At 36.2% G+C, this 22,304-nt stretch overlaps 2 protein-coding genes across 3 annotated transcripts; both read right to left on the bottom strand.

Annotated features, from left to right (window-relative positions):
* Positions 1-4,882: 4,882 nt before the first annotated feature.
* Positions 4,883-10,757, bottom strand: lto1 (LTO1 maturation factor of ABCE1). Of its 2 annotated transcripts, XM_082161065.1 has the most exons (5): positions 10,600-10,755; positions 10,337-10,442; positions 9,069-9,139; positions 8,875-8,992; positions 4,884-5,971 (listed from the first exon to the last, which is right to left on the bottom strand). In XM_082161065.1, the coding sequence occupies exons 1-5, from the start codon at positions 10,656-10,658 to the stop codon at positions 5,900-5,902; spliced, it is 426 nt and encodes a 141-aa protein (XP_082017191.1). In that variant the 5' UTR covers positions 10,659-10,755; the 3' UTR covers positions 4,884-5,899. The 2 variants fall into 2 exon arrangements, with proteins under 2 accessions (XP_082017192.1, XP_082017191.1); XM_082161066.1 differs by lacking the exon at positions 9,069-9,139 and having other exon boundaries at positions 4,883-5,971; positions 8,875-9,004; positions 10,600-10,757.
* A 1,267-nt stretch (positions 10,758-12,024) lies between these two features.
* Positions 12,025-16,476, bottom strand: fgf19 (fibroblast growth factor 19). Its single transcript, XM_082161057.1, has 3 exons — positions 16,210-16,476; positions 15,272-15,375; positions 12,025-14,077 (listed from the first exon to the last, which is right to left on the bottom strand). The coding sequence occupies exons 1-3, from the start codon at positions 16,409-16,411 to the stop codon at positions 13,763-13,765; spliced, it is 621 nt and encodes a 206-aa protein (XP_082017183.1). The 5' UTR covers positions 16,412-16,476; the 3' UTR covers positions 12,025-13,762.
* Positions 16,477-22,304: the final 5,828 nt, after the last annotated feature.

Below are 22,304 nucleotides of genomic sequence, written 5' to 3'. Positions count from 1 at the left end.
AAGTATGAATGTCACTGCATCCCATAAAATATTAAACCAGATCTGGCATCAGGAAACAAATTAATCTATAGATCTTGTCAGTACCATAACCAACTAGTGTCAAGGTGATTTTAGTGGATCTGGATCTGCGTAGTTTCACTGCAACCCTATAATTAAACACCTGAACCAGTTAATCTGGGTCTTTAGGATTACTAAAACCTGCTAGGTTGGCTGAATTCAGAACTAAGTACTGGCTACTACTCTTACAATCTTTTAGTGAGGTAAAAGCTTAGGCTATTTTGAATTCCCTCTCCTCAAGTTCACTCATATGTCCAAGAAGAGTAACCGAAGATTTGTTCATCTATCTATCTATTCATCCATCCATCCATCCATCCATCCATCCATCTAATCTTCTGTATATATCTTATATATCTCCTCCTCTTCTTTATTGACATTGATGGTTCCACAAAGAACCTTTAATATCCATGTAACCTTTGCATTCCACAAGTTTCTTTATAGTGGATAAAGTTTCTTTAGGTTATTAAAAGCTGCTTAAAAATCTTTCTACTAAGAAAAATAAAAAATAAAAAATAAAAAATCTGTTGACTGAAAGGTTCTTTGGGGAACCAAACTGGTTCTTCTGGCATCACTGCAAAAACCTTTATTGATAAGAGTTTTGTGATCTTCATGGATAAGCTGCAAAACTCGCCTAAGACGACATCATAACTGACAAGATCTATAGATTAATTTGTTTCCTAATGCCGGATCTGGTTTAATATTTTATGGGATGCAGTGACATTCATACTTTTTGGGGACACTATAAATTCTGCTTCACCTTAATGCATCAAAAGTCTACTTGCAACTTTGATCCGAAGCACACCGCTCATTTCTGTCACAGTGAGGCATTTACAGATCAAATCTTGCGGACACGTCGGCATCGGGGCCGCATTTTAAATTGGATGATTTAGTGAGATCACGTGAGGTGCTAAATCTGGCATGATAATCTTAAGAATATCTTGTAGTGTGTGATGCGCCATGATTTTCAAATGTTGTAGTGTTTGCAGGTTTCAGATTTGAATTAGATTTGAGATTAGCCACCAATTAAGCAAAACGTAAAATAGTTACGAATTGCTGAGAGATTGTGTTGGTGGGGCCAATGTAGGCACTATTATGGTCTTGAGGTATGGGCCTTGTTTTGCCATTTGCTTTATTCTGGTGATTTTTTACCGATAGATACTTCCAGGTGAAACAGATAGAATGAAGTTCTACAAATTTTTACAAATCTCTCATTAGAGTCAAAGATATTTTTTAAAACTCCATTCATTTTCAAGACACAAATGATCATGTTCAGGTCTACAGCGACTCTGATCAGCGTTAAACGACCATGAAGATTCATGTTGTCAGCGCTCATTGAGATCATTACATCAGAAGTGAAATGTTATATTAGCGTGTACAGTATATGACGACTAGCCAAAACTCGACCAGCCTCCCTCGTGGCCACATGCCGCCCCCCCACCCACCCCTTCATCTGAGTGAAGTGGCTGAACCTTTCTTGTCTGTGCTGTGAATAGGAATTGCGCATTTATCATCCACATCATGAACCATGTGAGGAAGCGAGCAGCTCAATGCTGAGATTGGAGCTTGTGTGTGTGTGTGTGTGAGGGAAAGAGTGGGGGGTATGAGGCACCAAGGCAAAAAAGGGAGATACTATGCCACCATTCAACTTGGGGCCTTTTTTTTTCAAGTGCCCGTCGGTTGCATTTGTCACGTCCTCCTTTCATGTCACCACTCGCCACCTGCTCCTGAAATTCCTGAACATTTTCTGAAACCTTCCAGCGTCCTGCTTCATTTTCTCGGCCTCCCTCCCTTTCGCCGGCCCCATCCACTCTGTTCCACAACTGAAAGGAAACCAAAGAAACATTGCTCCTCTAACTCTCTTTCACAGACTCAGCCCTCTGTCTTACACCCCCCAAGTTCATGTTCTTCTGTTCTGCATTTGGAATTAGTCTCTCCCTCGCTCACACACACACAATATCTGAGAAACATGACAAATGATAGAGACACCTGACACTACAGCCACTACATAAAGATCATAACATTTGAGCAGAATAAACAGAATGTTAAAGGGCGAGTTCCCTGCCTGTCATTGTTTATTCACCCTCGCGTCGTTCCAAACCTGTGTGACTCTTTCTTCAGCAGAAGAAAACAATATTACCTACATACAAAGAAAGCCAGTGGCATCAGTGTCATTTCAATCCCAAAACACACTCGTTCATAATAAGGTTTGGAATGATAGAGGATGAGTAAATGATGACAGAATTATCATTTTATGGATGACTATTTCTTAAACATATATTCCCCGTTATTTTTAATGTACAAGCAAGTGCATATTAAATGTGTGAGGCTTCCGGTGTCATTCGCTTACAGTTATGTTTAGCAGTGCAAAATAGCTTGTTATGCTGCTTGATATTGCAAACTGGTATTTCTTATATTATTTGAATGCATTGTCATAATTATAAACACATTGGTTTGTAGCGCAAATAGTTTAACCGTTTACTGCACTTACTGTTTAATGTTATTTACATCTAAAATAGCTTATATCAGCGTTTCAAAATTAAGTGGATAGTGGCTCCAAAAGTTTGTGGAAAGAGGTCACTCTTTATGAAGTTATAAATATGGATATTTCCCTTACAAAACCCATGGCTTCGCTTCAGAAGGCCTTTATTAACCCCCTGGAGGCTTATGGATCACTTTTATGATGGATGGATGCACTTTTTTGGGGCTTCGAAATCTAACATTGACTTCCATTACAGCCAGGAGCCAGGATATTTTTTAATATAACTCAGATTGTGTTTGGCTGAGAGAAGAAAGTTATATACACCTAGGATGGCTTGAGGTTGAGTCTATGGGATAATTTTCATTTTTGGGTGAATTTTCCCTTTAAATCATTATATTGGATACCAAAAGATCAAACCAAGAAAAGAAGGACAGAACACGCACATTTTCAAGCGAAACATTTCTCAAGAAGGGTGATAAAGATGTGGATGATGCAACAATAGATATTGTGACACTTTGTGGTTGTGAAACAGCAGTGGAACACACTCATGGTTAGTGTGAAGATGAACTATGAGTGAACTTGAGAACTGACTTCATACTGAATATCAACTAAAATCACCCACTTGTTTTGCATTAAACGGATGTTGCGATAGTCTTTTTTTACTATTGAACTATTACTAGTGAAACAGCTTCTCGTACAAGAACAAATATTGGGGGCGGGGCTTGATTTTGTCAACTGGGAGTTGATTGGATGGTTGTGTTTTGCTATTGGTTGATCTCATGTGAGTGACAGGTTGCCCCGCCCTCACTCCAGTAAACACGCCATCAGAGAAGAGATTTTGCTGAAAGTTATTTTGACTGAAGATTACGAGGAATTATGCATACTCATTTCATGGTGACTTTAAAGCAAAAGTGGCTCACAGGACACTTGGTTTGATGTTATTTTCTAATGCAATGATATTCAGTGTCCAGTACTTCTTGAGGTCACTTTATAATATGTGTAGTTCTGGCTTCCAGTTAATGTCTAAACCAAACCTCGTATGACTCCAAACAGCAGAAGACGACTGATGTAGCAGCAGGTCTTCAGGGAAGAGCAGGGTTTTATCTGTCAGGGCTCAGAAGGAGCCTGGTGTTTACCTGCTGCTGCCCACGGCGTAGACCAGCTGCCATCTCCAGAAACACCCTCTAATACGCTGCCAACTCCTGTCTGCCTGAATTCTGATCTGCACCTCAGGCTTCAAGTGTGAGGAAAGCAGAACAAAACCAGAGAGCGTCGCGCAGCCCCCTGGCCTCTCGCACGGGCCCCACTACTGCATTGTTACGGCCACAGCAACTGTCCCCGTTCTGGGCCCAGGAGAGGGGAGGAAAACTATCTGCTGACCACCCCTGAAACAGCACTGAGGAATCTCTGAGGATTCAGGGCTGTTTTAAAGGGTTAGTTCACCCAGGCCCGTTCACACCAAGAACGATAACTATAATGATAACTATCGTTCTGTTTACTGTAAGTGGATTCTGATTGGCTGTCAATCTTTTTAGAATGACTTCTAAAATCCCTCTGTGGTGAAAATCAAGTTTTTAATGTTGTTTATATGTCTATGTGGTGTTTTTAATGTGGTTTATGTGTAAATTCATAAGTCGACAGCATTGCTGAGTATTTCCTCCTTAAAACTGCAGTGAATCAAAGACAGTCTCAAAAACACGCTTTGAAATCTCTGGTGTTTTTGACGTCACAAACTACCTTGTAACCAATCAGATCAACGTGTGATCGTCAACCAGTGGATCTCTGAGCTGAGTGAGTGAGTGGAGGCGGGGCTCATTTGCATATTCATAGAACCGCGTATACTAAATGAGGCAAGGGTGTCGAGTTACATTCAAGATATTTTAAGGCATGAAGAAATTTTTTTCCAAGGAATTTTTTTTTTTTAATGTCATTTTTGTGATCAAAGATTAGTTTCAGAGATAAAATTATTGACTACAGGGGGACTTTAAAACTGTATCTTTATCGTTTTAGTTATTGTCCTTGGTGTGACTAAGATTTCTGCAAACAGCAGATGTGTGTGTAATATTAAATCACTCTAATCCAGCAGCTCTTAATTATATGACCTTCAAAAATATATATTAAAATGTCTAAAGGAGACCTAATAAAATAGGTCAGAAAAGTGTAACTAATAAAGGACCAACAACATGTAACATTAACAAGTATTGATAACAGTAATAATTATTTGTAAAACATATTATTATCAATAAAATATAAGAAGGATCATATTTAGACAGCTATACAACCAAATAAGTAACAAATGTGGATCATTAATTTTTATATTGAAATAAAGACTTTATTACTTAATTGTCTTTCCATTCAAAATCATTTAAAGCCACACCGTGGACTTTGTGACCTAAAGAGTTGACGCATACAAGTTATTTTAAATGATTCCTCAGGCCAATATACAGCGTTTGACACTATTAATGCTCCGAGCGGGGCTGCCCTCTTGAAATACCGCCTATGTAAGTTTGGAGAAGACGGACCGTCGTTGGCCAGGTCATGTGACCTGGAGAACGTATCGCTTTACGGCCATCACGTGACCATAGGCTCTGATATACTCATGGAGCAGACTTTTGCGACAGTGCTGCGGCGCTTGTGGCCTCTAGGGGCGCTAGACGTGAAAGTTACAGGTCTAGCGCCCCTAGCGCCCGCAAAAGTTCCGCGGTGTGGCTTTAACACAATTATACAAAAAAAAAACATTTCCTTTAAAGATAAAAATAATTGTTCCTAATAATTGTTCCCTAATAGTAAGCCTTTTATGTCAAAACTTGTACAGCATCTCCATCAAAAACTGTCTGTGCTACATTTATCCATTTATTATTCTAATTCAAAAGTGACAATCCTACTGTACTTGCAGTTCACCAGCAGGCGGAGCCACATCACTGCAAGAACAGTTCTCCAATTTCACCACAAGATGGAGTTCTTTGAACAGCACTGTCCATTAAAGATGCAGAAATACACCGTTGTATACAGATTAAAGTCATTCTTCCAGTGGAAGAGTTAAAAAAAATATTAAAAATAATTTTGCAAGGTGGAATATTCTTATAAAGACAGTGACTTTGGTTTGTCTTGTATACGAGATTGACTGTCATTGCTATTTCACCCTTTTTATCTCACTTTAAAACCACCAAACTCCTAAGAATACCACTCAAACTCGACCACTGAGTGTTGTATTAAGAACTGCCGTACGACTCCAGTGAGAGTGATGACGGCCCACACCTGTACACACTGCATGTGAACACCAAAAACTGCCTCATCTCGAGCGCCGGCGTCTGCAGATGAGCATCATGAGTTTGCATCGACTGCTGGAAGACTCCTGGAGTCTCAGAAAGACATTCCTGTTGATCCACGCACATATTCTCTAAAGTCTGTTGACACGTTCAGTAAAGAGCACACCTGTAGAGGTGAGATGTGTTAGGTAGATGTCATTTTAATGAATACAATGTAAAAAAAAATATTATATATACAGTACAGGCCAAAAGTTTGGACACATTACTATTTTTAATGTTTTTGAAAGAAGTTTCTTCTGCCTGCATTTATTTGACCAAAAATACAGATTTTTTTTTATATGTTGTGATATATTATTACTATTTAAAATAATTGGTTTTCAATTTATTATACTTTAAATTATCATTTATTTCTGTGATGCAAAGCTGAATTTTCAGGATCATTACTCCAGTCTTCAGTGTCACATGTGGCATCCAGTCTATCACATGATCCTTTAGAAATCATTCTAATATTCTGATTTATTATGAGTGTTGGACAGTTCTGCTGCCTAATATATTTGATGAATAAAAGGTTAAAAAGAACTGCATTTATTCTAAATAAAAAAATATTTTCTAATAATATAAATCTTTTTTTATCAATTTAACACATCCTTGCTGAATAAAAGTATTGATTTATTTCAAAAAAGAAAGAAAAAAATTACTGACCCCAAATTACTGACTTTTGTTGTTACAAAAGATTTCTATTTTTAAAACATTTGCTTCTTTTTAAAAATTTTTACTTTTTAAAAAAAAAATTATTCATCAAAAAAAAAAAAGAAAAGTATCACAGGTTATGAAAAAATATTAAGCAGCAGAACTGTTTCCAACTTTGATAATGAATCATCATATTAGAATGATTTCTAAAGGATCATGTGATCGAGTGGAGTAATGATCCTGAAAATTCAGCTTTGCATCACAGAAATAAATGATAATTTAAAGTATAATAAATTGAAAACCAATTATTTTAAATTCAGGGTTTTTCCTGCATAGAGAATTATGAGGCGGCCGCCTCCGACAAATTTCGTGCCGCCTCCGGCTCTCGACAAAACTCGGACAGACAGTCACATGGTCAGATACACTTTTTCCACCGTGACGACGGTTCTGTTGCGGTTTGTGTCCATTCTCAAACAAGGCTGTGCGGATCGCGGATAATCCGCGGGTCGGGCGGGCCAAGTAATAAAAACATTCCATTCCAATTAATCGAGGGTGGATGACAGATGAATCATTATACTGAGTTGAGTTTAATAAAGAAACGGAACTCTCATCACAGTAAAACGCAATGAACGTGCTTCACACTTTTACTTTCGTTTTCAACAACGTAATTCTCTTCAGGGAAAACCAATCAAGGAAAACATATCAGGACCCGACAATAACGCTTGTCCGGGACACGTGTGTTTTTTTTTTTGTTTTTTGTTTTTTGAAGGGAAAAGTGAGAGAGAATTGTAACCCATCCGGACAAATGCCCTGATTAAAATAATTTTTTATATAAAAATAAAAAATAACTAGGGAATCACCGAATACGTGAGGATTATTCTGTTTTGTTTAATTTATTGTAAGTGGTGATTGAGAGCCTATAGCTGATAATAATATAGGCCTACCTAATGTACTGACGGTAACAAAGTTGCGCTGTTGAGGCTCGCACAATTATTTATAACATATTATACAATATATAGCCTAGGCTACACACGACCAGAGAGTTGTTTTCCTGAATGCCAATCAAGATTGAAACCGAGACTGATTTCATAACAGTTCAATAAACAAATAGTTAAAATTAAGTCACTTACATTTTAGATGCAATGACTGTTTTTGTTCTGTTTCAGCAGTGAAAATAGTTCCAAACAAAGATCACAGCAGAATCATCGCGCATCTCAGAGCAACTGCACTCAGCCGTGTTCCATTACTGAATGATTCAGCGTTTCGAACGAATCGATTGAGTCAAAGATTCAATTACCTATTCATAAACTGCCTCATTCTGAATAAATCAGCCGTTTGAATGAATCGTTTGAATGAATGACTCAATGACTCGCTCATTAAGACGGTCGCCTGCCGCCATCTACTGGCGGTTTACTTTCAAAGTATCATTCTTTTCAACATTCCTTATTGTATATTCAAAAATATTTAAAATAATCTCATTTAATACAGTTATAATTTTTCAATGTAAATTATTTAATTTGATTGGTAACAGCCTAGTGTCTTATTATTTTAATTGAATATTGATCAAATTTAAGAATTTGAAATGAAAGATGGAGCATGCATTTAATGAAATTATGGAAAAAATGCCCTTTATAAAGGTATAAAAAATTATTCTGAGTGTTTTAAACAGTGATGTAATGAAACATTGACAATTTAAGTTTGAAGGGAGTAAAGCCTCTGTTTAGGCTATTAAGGAAATGTAATTTTGCCAAAAGAAGAACTTTTATTTTAAATAGCCTAAATGTTCATTTTTAATCAGCCAACTCCAGTGTGATATGTTACCATATTATCATGCTTAACACTGAGAATTTGAATAATTGTAATGTGATGATCAGATGCAGATATCTAAATCAAAGAATATGGGCGGTTTGCGGGTTGATTATTTATTTTTAACAGTGGATTCAGGTGACTCAAAGTGCACCAGATTAATGAATTTATCTTTAAAATGTACAAAAATTTTCTTCCGGGGGGGCATGCCCCCGGACCCCCCTAGAGGTACCAGGCTCAACCCACTAAAATAATGTGGGAAACACATTAGGCTATATGATGATCTACGAAAAATACAAATTTAATTAGCTTATTATTAGTATACATTATTAGGATTTTACCACCTCCGCCTCATTTTGAGCCAGGAAAAACCCTGAAATTGTAATAATATATCACAATATTACATTTTTTTCTGTCTTTTTTTTTTTATCAAATAAATGCAGGCTTGATGAGCAGACTTCTTTCAAAAACATAAAACATAGTAATGTGTCCAAACTTTTGGCCTGTACTGTATATATATATATTCGTACTTTGAGAAACAAAAAGAAAGTGCGATATGGTGAAAGAGATTACCTGTCTAAATTTGGCACGCACTCTTTCCATGTCCTCTTGAAGTTTCTCATACTGAGGGTCTTCGTATGGGAAGTTCTGGATCACTCCGATCAAAGACTCCATGGCTTTCAGCCTTTTTCTAGGAGAAACTCTGGAAGTTAGCAGGCAGATGAATCATTTGTTTCGTTTCCTTTGTTATGGGCCTCAGAACATACCTTGCTTTAACATCACTGTTATTTTCAAGGAGACATTTCCATGCAAGAGCAAATCCATTATAAAAAGACACCTGGAAAAATAGGACATTTAATGCATTTACCTTTTCACAGTAACAAAAGTTTATTAAAGTTTGCATAAAAATGTGATAAATAAAACTGTATTTGTTCCATGTTCTGCACACACTTTTAATTCAATAGACAGTAACAGTCAAAAGTTTGGAATAATTAAGATTTTCTTCTACACACCAAGGCTGCATTTATTTGATGATTCAATACAGTAATATTATGAAATATTATTACAATTTAAAATAACTTTCTTCAGTGTCAAAATTTGATCCTTCAGAAATCAGTCTAATATGCTGATTTGCTGCTCAATTATTATTGGTTATTGATTATTAATAAGGGCTGTTATATTATGATCAGTTATCTATTAAAAACTGTTCTTATTGCTTAATATTTTAGTGGAAACATGTTTGTTTTTTTCAGGATTCTTTGATGAATAAACATTTCAAAGGAATTTGAAATACAAACCATTTGTACCATTATAAATTGCTCTACTGTCACATTTGGTCTTATTTATTTAATGCATCCTTATTGAATAAAAGTTATTTATTTATTTTTAATTGTACTTACCCTAAACTTTTTAATTGTAGTCTATCACGGTCAAAAATATTGTTCAGCAAAAATACAGTGTTCAGCATTGATAATAATCAGAAATGTTTCTTGAGCATCAAATGAGCATATTAGAATGATTTCTGAAGGATCATAAAGACTGGAGTAATGGTGCTGAAAATTCATAAATAAATTACATTTTAAAATATATTAATTATACAATTTTAACTGTATTTGTCATCAAATAAATGCAGCCTTGGTGAGCTCAACAGACTTATTTCTTTAAAAAATCTGATATTTTTAGATATTTTTGATGTTTCTCAATAAAGTCCATGAATAATAATAATAATATGAAATAAGAAAAGAGGGAAAGGAAATTAAAATCTATAATAATAACAACTATATAAATGATGTAAACAGTTTTAGATGAATCACTGCTGTCAGTCACTGATGTCAACTGCCTGTTCAAAGGCCATTGTAATAAAAACACAAGAGAAAAACCCTGACACTGCTTTTCCAGAAGAGTCAGTCAATATGAATACTGAAAAGATGTGAAACCTGTAAAGAGATTTATTGCTAGCGTCCTAAAGGTGATATTTCTTCAATGTAAAGCCACTGAATATGCCATCATGTGTGTGTATTAGTCCATCCTTCACCTCAGCACTAAGTTTGGCTCCGTGTAGCCGCCCGTGGTTTCGACCCTCGATGGTTCCCTGTCGAGTTCCCTCTTCAAACCCTTCCTGATAACCTTCAACATGAAACCTAAAACAAGAGAGCATTCATGAGCCTGAACACATTTAAAAACATTTACATTGACGGTCACTGACTGAACTAAACTCACTGACACACTGAACTACTGAGAGAAACGAAGACACCATCACGTGACGCAGCAGTTGTTTCTGTTTATCGTTGGTTTTACCTGTTATCGGCCATGACAATGGGGTCAAATAAATCATCACCATTGGACACAAAAGCCATTTTTTCGATTTGGTTATTTATCCCGAAGTCTTTCCCTGGTCTTTCCTGACAGAATCTCTCTTCTTCTTCGTTCCAGTTGCTCTGATATTGATACTGATGTGACTGAACTACGGCGCCGTCTTCTGGAAGGGAAGCGAAACTAAACCAAGGTTCATTATCATAATGTTTATGCTTGATAAAAAAATAAAAGTGAGGTGTCGCATTGGTTGTAAATTAAAATTAATAGTATTCTTGTCTTATCATGAAAATTAACTGTTTATGTTTTAATTAGTATTTGGAGTTCTTCAATTTAATGTTTTTAGAGACATGCTAGCATGCTAGTTCGCTCAGGAAATCAGTTGTTGAGGGATCATAATTTTAGTGAAGATATAGGCTACAAATGTGGTCTCATATTTAACTGTATTATTTATGAGACAGTGCATAGGCCTACTGTATATCTGACACCACTGTGAAAATTAGTACAGCGTATTTAAGTCACAAAACCATAGCACTGCCACTTATAATGCATATCAGGGCCTAAAACTAACTTTTTGAAAGGCCGGTGACATATATTTATTACCGACCATTAATATGTTTCACCGACATATGAAACATATGACAGCTACATTTTTGATACCAGTGAAAAGTCACAATTCTCTATTTCAGTTTCGATACCACAGCTAAAACTAGCCTAGTTTGAAACATTATTAAAGAGAAATAAACAGTAACAGCACGAACAAATACAACAGAACAAAGATACAACTGAAATAAACTGTGCTTTCAGGAAAGATCTAACAGTAGTTTTCGGGTGCAGACATTTAATAAAGTAGGCTAATCAAATGTAAAATAACATTGCTTAATCTTCACTGTTTAAATGAAACATAAGCCTTATTAAAGTTTAAACAGTTATTCAGACAAGAGCAGAGAGCGATTTCTCTTTTTCTTTTGTTGTTTGGTTAACATTAACAACACAGTGCAGGATTATTAGGATGCTGTTATTATTAGGATGTTTGCAGTGTGTGAGTATCGAATTGAGTTCACTTTTGCGTCTTCTTGCGCTTGTATATTTAAGGCCAGGCTTAAACTTCTGTGACGATGCAGCACTGGCCCACCAACGGTTCCATGCGTCCAACATTGCCATCCAACATTACCATCCAACTAACAATTGACATCTTCTCATATATTCGAGTGTTAATTTTAGGCCCTGTGCACATGCATACATTAAATATATTTGAAAACAATCAAGAGTATAAAATACGTCAGCATATTTTACTTAAATGTATAGGCTTAAAAATCTATTTTTGCATGTTCAGATGAGTGTTTTAAACTGAACCCGGCATTGCTCCTATAGTCTACAACAATTAATTATGGAAAATGCGAATTATTTATGTACATTTTCTTTTATTTTGTTTGTAGATAGATAAAGGCATCACATGACAAACAAAAAAAGCACATGTTCTGGTAAGTATTTTAGCAGTACAGAAAAAAAAAAAAAAAAAAAAAAAGGTTACCCTACAATAAAAAAATACAAGCACTTACTTCTAAAACAATTCAAGTCATTAATGCATGTAGTTTGTGTGCTTGCACTACATAGCCTAGTGATAAGCAATGGGCCCAAATCTGACATTACAGTATACAGAGAGTTATGATAGGAGAGTTAGCTACTTTACACTGAAATCACTGTTGCATATCTTATCGGGGTATTTCTCTGCAGGCCGTCTCTCATGCTTTCTCTTCTCTATACATACATGGGCTCTTTGTGACTTGAGATTGAGTAGTTGAAAAAGGCACTTTTGTCTAAATTACATTTAAAGGGATTCACCCAAAAAGGAAAATTCTGTCATCATTTCCTCACCCTTTTGTTGTTTCAAACCTGTATACGTTTCTTTTCTGTGTGTAATATAAAAGAAGATGTTTTGAAGAATGCTGGTAACCAAACAGTTGTTCGTCCCATAAAAATACTATGGAAGTCAATGGGGTCCAAAAACTGTTTGGTTACTGACATTCTTGAAAACATCTTCTTTTATGTTCATCAGAAGAAAGAAACTCATACAGGTTTGGAACAACATGAGGGTGAGTAAATGATGACAAAATGTAAATTTTATGGTGAACTAATAACCCTTTAACACCATTATCTCAAAATGCAAATCACTTCTTTGCCAGTAGATGGAGCCACAACGTTACAAAAACCTTTCTGTGAAAAGTGTACACTGTTATTCAAGGGCATCATACAAGGACACGTGGGAATATATTCTGCTGTTTCTCAGGCCCACAAATCTTTACTATATTCATCAGTATTTTGTGGAAGTACCCTGCCTTGCAATATAATGCAGTCTCAACCGTATCAAGAAAAATATACATTTAAGTCTTGCTAATGAAAGAGGAAGAGATAATGCTTATATTTAAGAATTAAAAACTTCTGTCAGTTACACTTTATTTTAAGGTGTCATTGTTATAGTGTAATTATATATTTAAGTACTGAGTAATATTAAGCAACTGCATGTACTTACTATAGGGTTTGTGTAGGATTAGGATTTGGTTGAGGGTTAGTTGCATGTAATTATGCATAATTTACTGTTATTACTATATATAAGTGCACGTAACATATGTAACAAGGACACTGTAAAATAAAGTGTTACCCTTCTGTCCATTTTCACACTTCACTCTTCAACCATTTAACCACATTTAGCATAAGCAATTAGATTTCAAAGTAATTTAGATCTTACCCATGCTTATATGACCATTGTAGAATGTAATCTTTCAGAATAACTGTATAAAAAAGAATACAAAAGATATAAAATATTTTTTTACAGTGCATGTGTTAACTATAAAAAATTTAAACAATAATTAGAGAGCAAGGTCATAACAAACAAAACTAGAAAAATAAATAAATTCATGCTGCAGGTGATGCACCATTAACACTTGGAGTGATTTTCTTGTTGTTTGTGTCACTACATTTTTCCCAGTGACTGTGTCCAGTGTGCAGTGTGCAGTTTTCTTTTTCCTGGACTTTCCAGCTTTTTCTGAAAGTCTGGCCCATGTGCTCTGGTTCACGACAGGACTGATTCTGCTTCTCAACCTCAGAGTCGTTCCCTTTCGAACATCCACAAGTCATTATTCACTCCTCATCTTTTGTTGAAACTGGGACTCTGGATGACAATCTGAGATAACTTTCCGAAAGGGTCCATACTGTCTATGTGAAGACCTAACTGATGGTCCTGTCCGGGGCCGACGGGAGAGCGCTGTTCCCCCGAGTGGCGTTCGGTGGGTTCCTGAGAAAGTGTGCTCACCATGGGCAGAAACTGGGACGCTGCAGTCCCGTCGCTACTGTGCAACTTAGCCAAATTCACAAGGACTCCATAGTTGCACGAGATGTAGATGTTGTAGCCGTCTGGCTGGATGCGTTCCAGAAAAGAGCAGTCCTCCTTAGAGTAAGTGTGCTGGCAAACAAAAGAAATGGCAAAAACATGAAAACCGAGCACTTTTTTTCTGCATATAATCACAATATGGATGTGTCATGGCCCTGCCCTGCGAGTGTTTTAAGGTTTATTGATAGCTGTTTGCATCACATGGAGAGGCCAAGGTTGTTATTGCTGTTTCTTTTCATTGAGGTTTTAGCTATGCAAACATACCCCGCCATGGGCAAAGGTTGCTGCAATGACACCAGTCAAATCAGTCTATTTGGACAGAATCATTTTTTGTATGTTCTGGTCAATCAAGTAAAATCAAGCACTCAAACCATACTTTGCACAATTTATAATTTCTGATAATTTTGGCTAGGCACGTATTACACATTTCAGTTTCAGGACAGATAACCAAGATATTTACTCATAACTGGAGTTTGGCTATATGCATGATGACTGTGTTCACCACTGTTGGTCCTGCCCTATAATGTTCTTGGGTTTTAACATCAGATGGGAGGAATGACCCATGACCAGAACATAATGTCAACAGAACTAGATGTCTGTGGCGAAATCGGCTTGTCTACACTTCCTCAGTCATAGAGGACATCGCGAGGTGACCTTAGCACAACAAGGTTATCTGTCTCTGACGAATGTGTGTAGTTTTATTATGATTGGTGGCGGAGTGCCAATGTTGCACTCTCTAAGAATAAAATTATTGCGATATGCACATCACTGTTCTAAAAGGAGATCATCTCAAAACATGTCGCCTCAGTTGACCTCTGTCTACACATTCTACCTCAGCTCTACTGCTTTTGAAATAGTGGATGTAATCTTGGGGTCAGGAATCAAAATCGTGCATTCTGAAGCAATTTTGTTAAGGAAATTGTAAAAGTATCCGATAGAACACACAAGCGTGTCAAAAAACCAAGCAAAATCAACAACCTTAGGGCAGGTTCACACAGAAAGTTTAAAAGCTGAACTTGTTTGCGTGTCGTGCGTGAGATGCTGCAAAAGCACAATGGTTAAATGCGTCCGTCTAGCGCTTGTTTATTGAAGAACAACTGGAAATGTTGCAGTGGTTCTGTGTGTGCGGCCCCTAAACCCACCAACCAGTGTTCAAATAGCTTGTTCAATAGATATTCTAAACTGTTAATACAAATAAAGAAGCTTACTTTTTAAGAATGCACAACTTTATTATACATCTTTATTACTTCTGATTGTCAGACCTACCGATCCATACAGTTTCCCTCTTCTGTCCATGCAGAGAAATCGGGAGCTTGCAACTCCTTTAATGGCAACAATGCCTGTGTCCACCGGACTTATCTCAACCAAACCTTTAGGAAACAATATAATTTTTTTTTATAGAATGCAATAAAAGTAAAAATGTATATATTTTAGCTGAAAAACTGATTTTACACATTACTGGTCAGCTCACAGATATTTGACATGAATAATACAGAAAATGTATTACAGAAAATTGCATCAAATACAGAAAATGCAAAGTGTTGCAAAAATTATAATACATATTTTTTTATATAATAATGCATGACATATTGAGTAAATGACGTGACGTGAGTTTTGGTCTGGATCTATTAGTGAAAATTATTCACTATTATTATTATTTTATTTTTTTTATTTACATTTTTTGCCTAAAAAAATAATAAATGCAATTCATTGAAAGAAAGTACTTGAGTACACCTTTTCTATGACTAAAACTCCAGTCATTTTTGATGTTTTTGTTTAAAGTTTAAAGTATAAATCTAGTATAACTCATAAAAAAATTTAAATTGCTTAACTTATTTTGATGAGTTAACGCAATGTAATAACATGTTGCCATTACTTTTTTTATATTTTTTGTACAGTGTGCAACTAATATTTAATATACTGTGTAGGCTACATTGAAAAAGTGTGTTTTTGGATGTGATGGTTGCACCACTTGACATTTCGAACTATGTAGCATGGGTTTTTTTGGTGTGTTTTTTTTATGATGGAAATCAACATAATTAAAATAAATAAATAAATACTTCTAAAGAAATCAGCGCACGTGTTTTAAATATTGTTTTTAAAAAGATTTCTCCTCTTTGTCATCTCGGACATCCTCATTTGTCGTTGACCCATATAGCCTCCGACTAGGTGAAGCGTCAGTGATGTGCTGTGCTGTGACTTACTGTCCGAGCTCTGCGTGCGCGATCCGCTAATGTCTCCATCTGTGTGGATCTGCAGATGTAAACCTCGTCGGGCCGCGTACAGATGTCGGAACCGGACCGCTTCTCCCCAGTCATTCGCCAGATGTGGGCCAGAGTCGGGCAACGGGAGGCTCTCCACGCCGATGCTGCTTCCACACACAGTGACAACGAGTAAGAGGAGCATTATTAAGAGTTATCTGCAATAGTCTTGTTCTGCATATGAAGACTGCACACTCTATCTCCTTTGTATTGCTCTGTTTTGGCGCAATGCTCTGCGACTGGCCTTTAAATTGTCCTCTTATCAGATCGATCGATAGGCATTTCCCCTCTTTGGCAGTTCTGAGAACAGGGTAACACACCCCGCTGGACATCCAACAGACGATGAAGACTGAATAAATCATCAAAATGCACCATGTTATTGTTTTATTATGCTGCATTTTTAATGCATAACGCTTTATTTTAAAATAATCTCCTTATATTTCAGAAAGACATTTCGAGTTAGTGTGCATAAGAGCTATAGCCTAGGCTACTTTCGAACTGCGTTTGATGAAAAATTATAGCTATGTTTAAAAAACAAAACGTTTAAAAATAGGCCTATATATTGTTCCATATTAATAAGAAAGTTAACAACATTGGTTAAGGGCTGTTTGTTGGCATGTTTTTGAATATTTTCACATGTGAAAATGGACTGTATCAATGGCAAATCGACAATTTTAATGTTTATTTTTATTTTATTTTTTAAACATACAAGCATTTTCTACAAACATCTTTTAATGACTAAAAGCGTTATCGGTGAAATTGAAAATTGAAAAGTAAATAATTTAGCCTAAATTAATTTATAGAAATAGAACTGTTTCGGCGGATGAACTGGATCAATTTATTTACTCTGGACCTATTTATTAATAATATTTTGAAATAAAATCGCTTCACTGCTTTTTTTATTTATTATTTAGGCTAAATGTAATGAATTTAATGAGACGTTTTTCTTTTACAGTCACCACAGTTGCGCCTACATAGGCCTAGTTGACAAGCCCCACAAAAATACAGAAAGTGGGCTATTTTAATACATTTTGTATGATCTGCATTTTCAACATATTCAATAATCCGATGAAGGTGGAAATGAGAACCAGTTGCCCATTTTTAAATCGGAAAAACCACTTGAAACTCTTTAACTCTTTTGCACATGCGCACTAGACACAACTGTTTTTTTAATTTATTTATATATTTTATTTTATTTTTACATATTGTGTTTTGTGAATTGCAGAGAACATAGCCTAAATAGTCCCATTCTAGAAAATGCTGTCTTTAAAAACGTCTTTGTATACATTATGTTAATCTTGCATAAAATATCTAGGCCTAAATGAGCAGATTTCAAATTATGTTCCCTCTTAATCATAAGTCTTTATGTGACAAAATCGTTTTGCAATTTGTTCTAAAATTCGAAATTAGAACGTTGCAGGATTGCAATTCGAATTCCTTGTAATGATCGCTAGGTGGCGCTGTGTGATCGCAGCACTTTGGCAATTTTTATTCTTATTGATAAAAATGTACTTTCAGTTCAAACGTTCATTGTCAATTTAGAAGACTTACAACTATACTGTTCAGCACTGATGTCAGCAGAGCTTGTGTTCAACACACATAAAATAAAGTGAAATGATGGATGTTATAGCTTAAACGGTAATATCAAGCAAAACCTAAACAAAAGAGTTGATATCATACAAAACATTGAGTAATAAATTAATGAATGCTGCTTTTGTTCTGCTGAGTCACAGTTACCCTTAGAATGGATTATCTCATCATTTTTGTGACATTTGTAAGATATGTATATTCATTATTATAAGTATTCAGTGATGTCACATCACTTTGAAAGCTTGGCTTTGTGCTGTGGAAGTGATGTAAGTCTGAATGCTGACCTATGCTGTCATTCAGTTTCCAGTATAAAGAGGAACACTGTAAATCACACACCAGTCCCAGGTCATTCATCGGTCAGCCTCTGATCTAATGATCACACTTTTATGCATGAAAGATGCAGTTCCAACCAAACCCACTATAGGCTGTGCAGGGAAATTATGCATATTTGATGATGCAATGCAGAGCCAATAGATCAGAGGTCCTTATCTGGGTGTATTTTGTAATGCTTCCACATTGAAACAAGCAAACAGGGATGTGAAATCGTGACAAAAGTATTGAATGGGGTCGGAGACATAGTTGTGTGGGCGAGTGCTTCGACATATGGTGCGCTTGCACTTCGGAAACACAAGTTCAAGTCCCAGATCGAGGACCTTTCCCGGTCCAATTCCCCTCTCTCATCTCCCATGATTTCCTGTCTGTCCACCAACTGTCCTATCTAAATAAAAGGCCAAAAGCCAAAAAAATAGCTATAAAAAGTATTTTATGGGGTCACGGATTTGTAATTCTTGTATCACTTCTTCACAAATGAGTGAAGTTGTGCATTGGAGTATTTTGAGCTACGGGGGGGAGATCCCCTGTAAAGTAAACAAGGACAATCACATGTAGTGTTTACTTTTGGGTCGATACTGCTTTATGACGCACAGAAGAGTAAAATACATAATGTGGTTAACACAGTTTGACCCCTTTCGTTTCAACTGCCCCTGTTATTGAAGTGAAAGCTCACCTAAAGTAACAGTTAATGACAACTGAATGTCAACCTTCCCACAATATCACACACACACACATATATATGGTGAGCCAAAACATTATGACTATAGTCACAGGTGAAGCAAATAGGGATTCCCGTCTGGTCCGAGCCAACAGAAGCTCTACTGTGGCACAAGTCACACAATTGTAATGATGGTTATGGGAGGAATGTGTCAGAACACACAGTGCATCTCCCTCTGGTGTGTATGAGGCAATCAGAGTGATTATAATGACCCCCGTCCACCGTTGAAAGAGACTGCATTGAGCACATGAGCATCAGAACTGGACCTTGAAGCAGTGGAAGAAGGTCGCCTGAGTCCCGTTTTCTTTGACATCTTGTGGACGGCCGTGTGTGTGTGTGTGTGTGTGTGTGTGTGTGTGTGTGTGTGTGTGTGTGTGTGTGTGTGTGTGTGTGTGTGTGTGTGTGTGTGTGTGTGTGTGTGTGTGTGTGTGTGTGTGTGTGTGTGTGTGTGTGTGTGTGTGTGTGTGTGTGTGTGTCGTTCACATGGAGAAGTGACGCACCAGGATCACTGAGTGAGTGTGAAGCTCTGATCATGTTCTGCTGGGAAACCCTGGGTTCGGACATTCACGTGGACGTATGTTTGACACGTGTCTCCTGAACATTGTAGCAGAGCAGGAACAGCCCTTCATGATAATGGTGGAAGTGGCTCTTTCAGCAGGATAACACACCCTGACACACACTGATGGTGTGAGGAACATGATGAAGAGTTCAAGCTGTTGCTCTGGCCTCCAAATTACCCAGATCTCAATCCATTTGCTGGACCGTCAAGTTTGATCCACGGCGGCTCCACATCGTATAACCGACAGGACTTGAAGGATCTTCTTCTGACGTCTTGGTGCCAGAAACCACCGAGACCACAGGACGCCTTCAGGACTCTAGGCAGACACCTTAGGCAGGTGTCATAATGTTTTGGCTCATCTGTGTATATATAAATCTGTTTGATGCCTTTGACATTCTGTGGAATCATATTGTTTTTTTCTATCAGTGAAATGTATTGGTAATCAAGAACACATTATGTATATAAACTCTAAGAATCCCCAAATGTCTATAACGCTGCCACTGCTCCAATACAGTGACTACGGTTTGTAAATGTAAAAATTACATTTAAGTGGAGGCTTTACAGTGCTATTAAAGGTATGCAATACGTTTTTATGTAACTCAGACGGTTTGACTTTAGTCTTGTTTTTTTAAAGTGTGAAACAACCATGTTGTATGTAACTAGTATGTACAATTTCTAAAGGCAACATTATCGCTTTTTAACTTAACATGCCTTCTATTAAAAATTCCCATGATATATGAAATTATTTTGTATTACTTTCGAGTCTCGTAAAAAAAAAAAAAGGCAAAACTGTGTTGCAATTGCAGGTAAAACACCCTCAGATGATGCTAAGATGTGTAAAATACACACAGTTTCACTCTCTTTTGGGTCATACATTGAAATAGTTTCAGATGTAAAAGTAAGTTATTGGATGTAGTTTAGAAAACGTAACTTTAGTTGGCTGAACTTAAATTCAAAGTTTACTTAACTAAATTAAATCAGTTCATTGTACTTTATAACTTGTCAGGTAAACCTTTCTAAATTTGTCAGGTACACCTTTACAAATAAGTTAGTTTGACTCAAAAAAAAAAACATGCAAAAGATAACAGAAAATAATGAGTTAAGTCAACAAAATATTTTTTATAGTGTATTATGGTTATGGTTTGTGCATGCAATAAAAACACTATACCTTAATAGCAGGTAACATAATGGATCCTACAATAATATCTAACATTGCATATTTGTTTCATATACGTCACATAACAATTTCAGCATTACAAGAAGTAATTCTGTTTTGGAGGCACTTATGTGTAATGTGTTGCCCTCTTGTGGAAACCTCAAAGCTTTGCTTAAAGTACAATATGCAAAATAGACTTATGAAGTCATATCAACAATAGTTAATGCATGTACTACCTCTAGATATAGCAAATACACACATTCAAGTAGTTTACTGTAAAAATACAGCAATTTACTGTAATCAGAGAATACAGGGAAATTCTAGAAAACAAATAGAGTAATGCCTGGCAACTTTTACTGTAAAATGTACAGGTATTTTTTTTTAACAGTGTATCCTCAGTTTCCTTAAGGATGTTTTGCTGTTAATTCCTGTGTAAAATGACACGCTTTATGGCAAGACTCGTGCGAGGGTTGAGGTGGTTTTGTTTGTGTTGGCTTGATCAGACCTCTGAAGTATCTGTGTGTTAGTGAGCTTCTGCATGCAGGCCGTCACTGCTCACTTTGAAGCTCTCAGAGTGTGTTTTGACTAGGTGTCTCTTGTTCCATGTTGTGCCAACATGACCCACTTTGTTGGTGTTACTTTAATTAAAGCCATGTGAAATCCTCCTCTCTTGTTCTGTACTGAAAGGCCTGGGACTTTAAAGCTGTAAAGATCAGGGAGCTTTACCGTGTTTTAAAAAATATATATATTCTTCAGTTCATATTTACTGCAAATAATGGTTTGAAGGACTTTGTGTGAAAACTCTCTGGTTGAAATATACTGAATCATGAAAACACACACAATTTTTTTTTAAGTCATTGTACTGGTGATTTATAACCTCCTGAAACCAACATGCTGATGTGAAGAACATATGATGTAACATAAAGAGCTTTTTTGACTCTCTAAACAACCATATACAACATATTCTTGAGTCTAAACCTAAAGCACTGCAACAGACCAATGAGAAGCCTTCATTTCTCTTCTGCTCACCAAGGCTGCATTTATTTGATCAAAATACAGTAAAAGGGTAATATTGTGAAATATTGTTACAGTTTTAAAGAACTTTTTCTATTCAGTATATTTCAATATGTAATTTATTCCTGTATTTTCAGCATCATTACTCCAGTCTTCAGTGTCACATGATCCTTCAGAAATCATTCTAATATGATGATTTGCTGCTCAATTATTACTGGTGCTGAAATATGAATAATAGTTCTTAGTGTGTTTCTTATTAATATTTTTGTGGAAACCGTCATAAATAGAAAGTCCAAAAGACTAACAATTATAAAAAAAATGAATGTCTTCATTGTCATAGATTAATTATAAATCTTAATAATATAGATTGAATGATTTTTCAGCATCATTACTCCAGTATTCAGTGTCACGTGATCCTTCAGAAATCATTATCATGTGCTGATTTGCTGCTCAGTTATTAATAATGGTTCTTATTGACAATGTTGACAGTTTTTACAATTTTCCATATTTTTGTGGAAATGTCATACATGATAAATAGAAAATTCAAAAGAGTCTCTGTTTACATTATAAATGTGTTTTACTGACACTTTTGATACATTTAATGTGTCGTTGCTGAATAAATGTTTTTCTTTTCTTACAATATTTTATGGTTTCTACAAAAATAGTAA

The sequence above is a fragment of the Leuciscus leuciscus genome (assembly GCF_965113295.1).
Source record: "Leuciscus leuciscus genome assembly, chromosome: 2".
In the NCBI taxonomy this organism is placed as follows: domain Eukaryota; kingdom Metazoa; phylum Chordata; class Actinopteri; order Cypriniformes; family Leuciscidae; genus Leuciscus; species Leuciscus leuciscus.
This window is presented reverse-complemented; position numbering and strand designations above follow the sequence as displayed.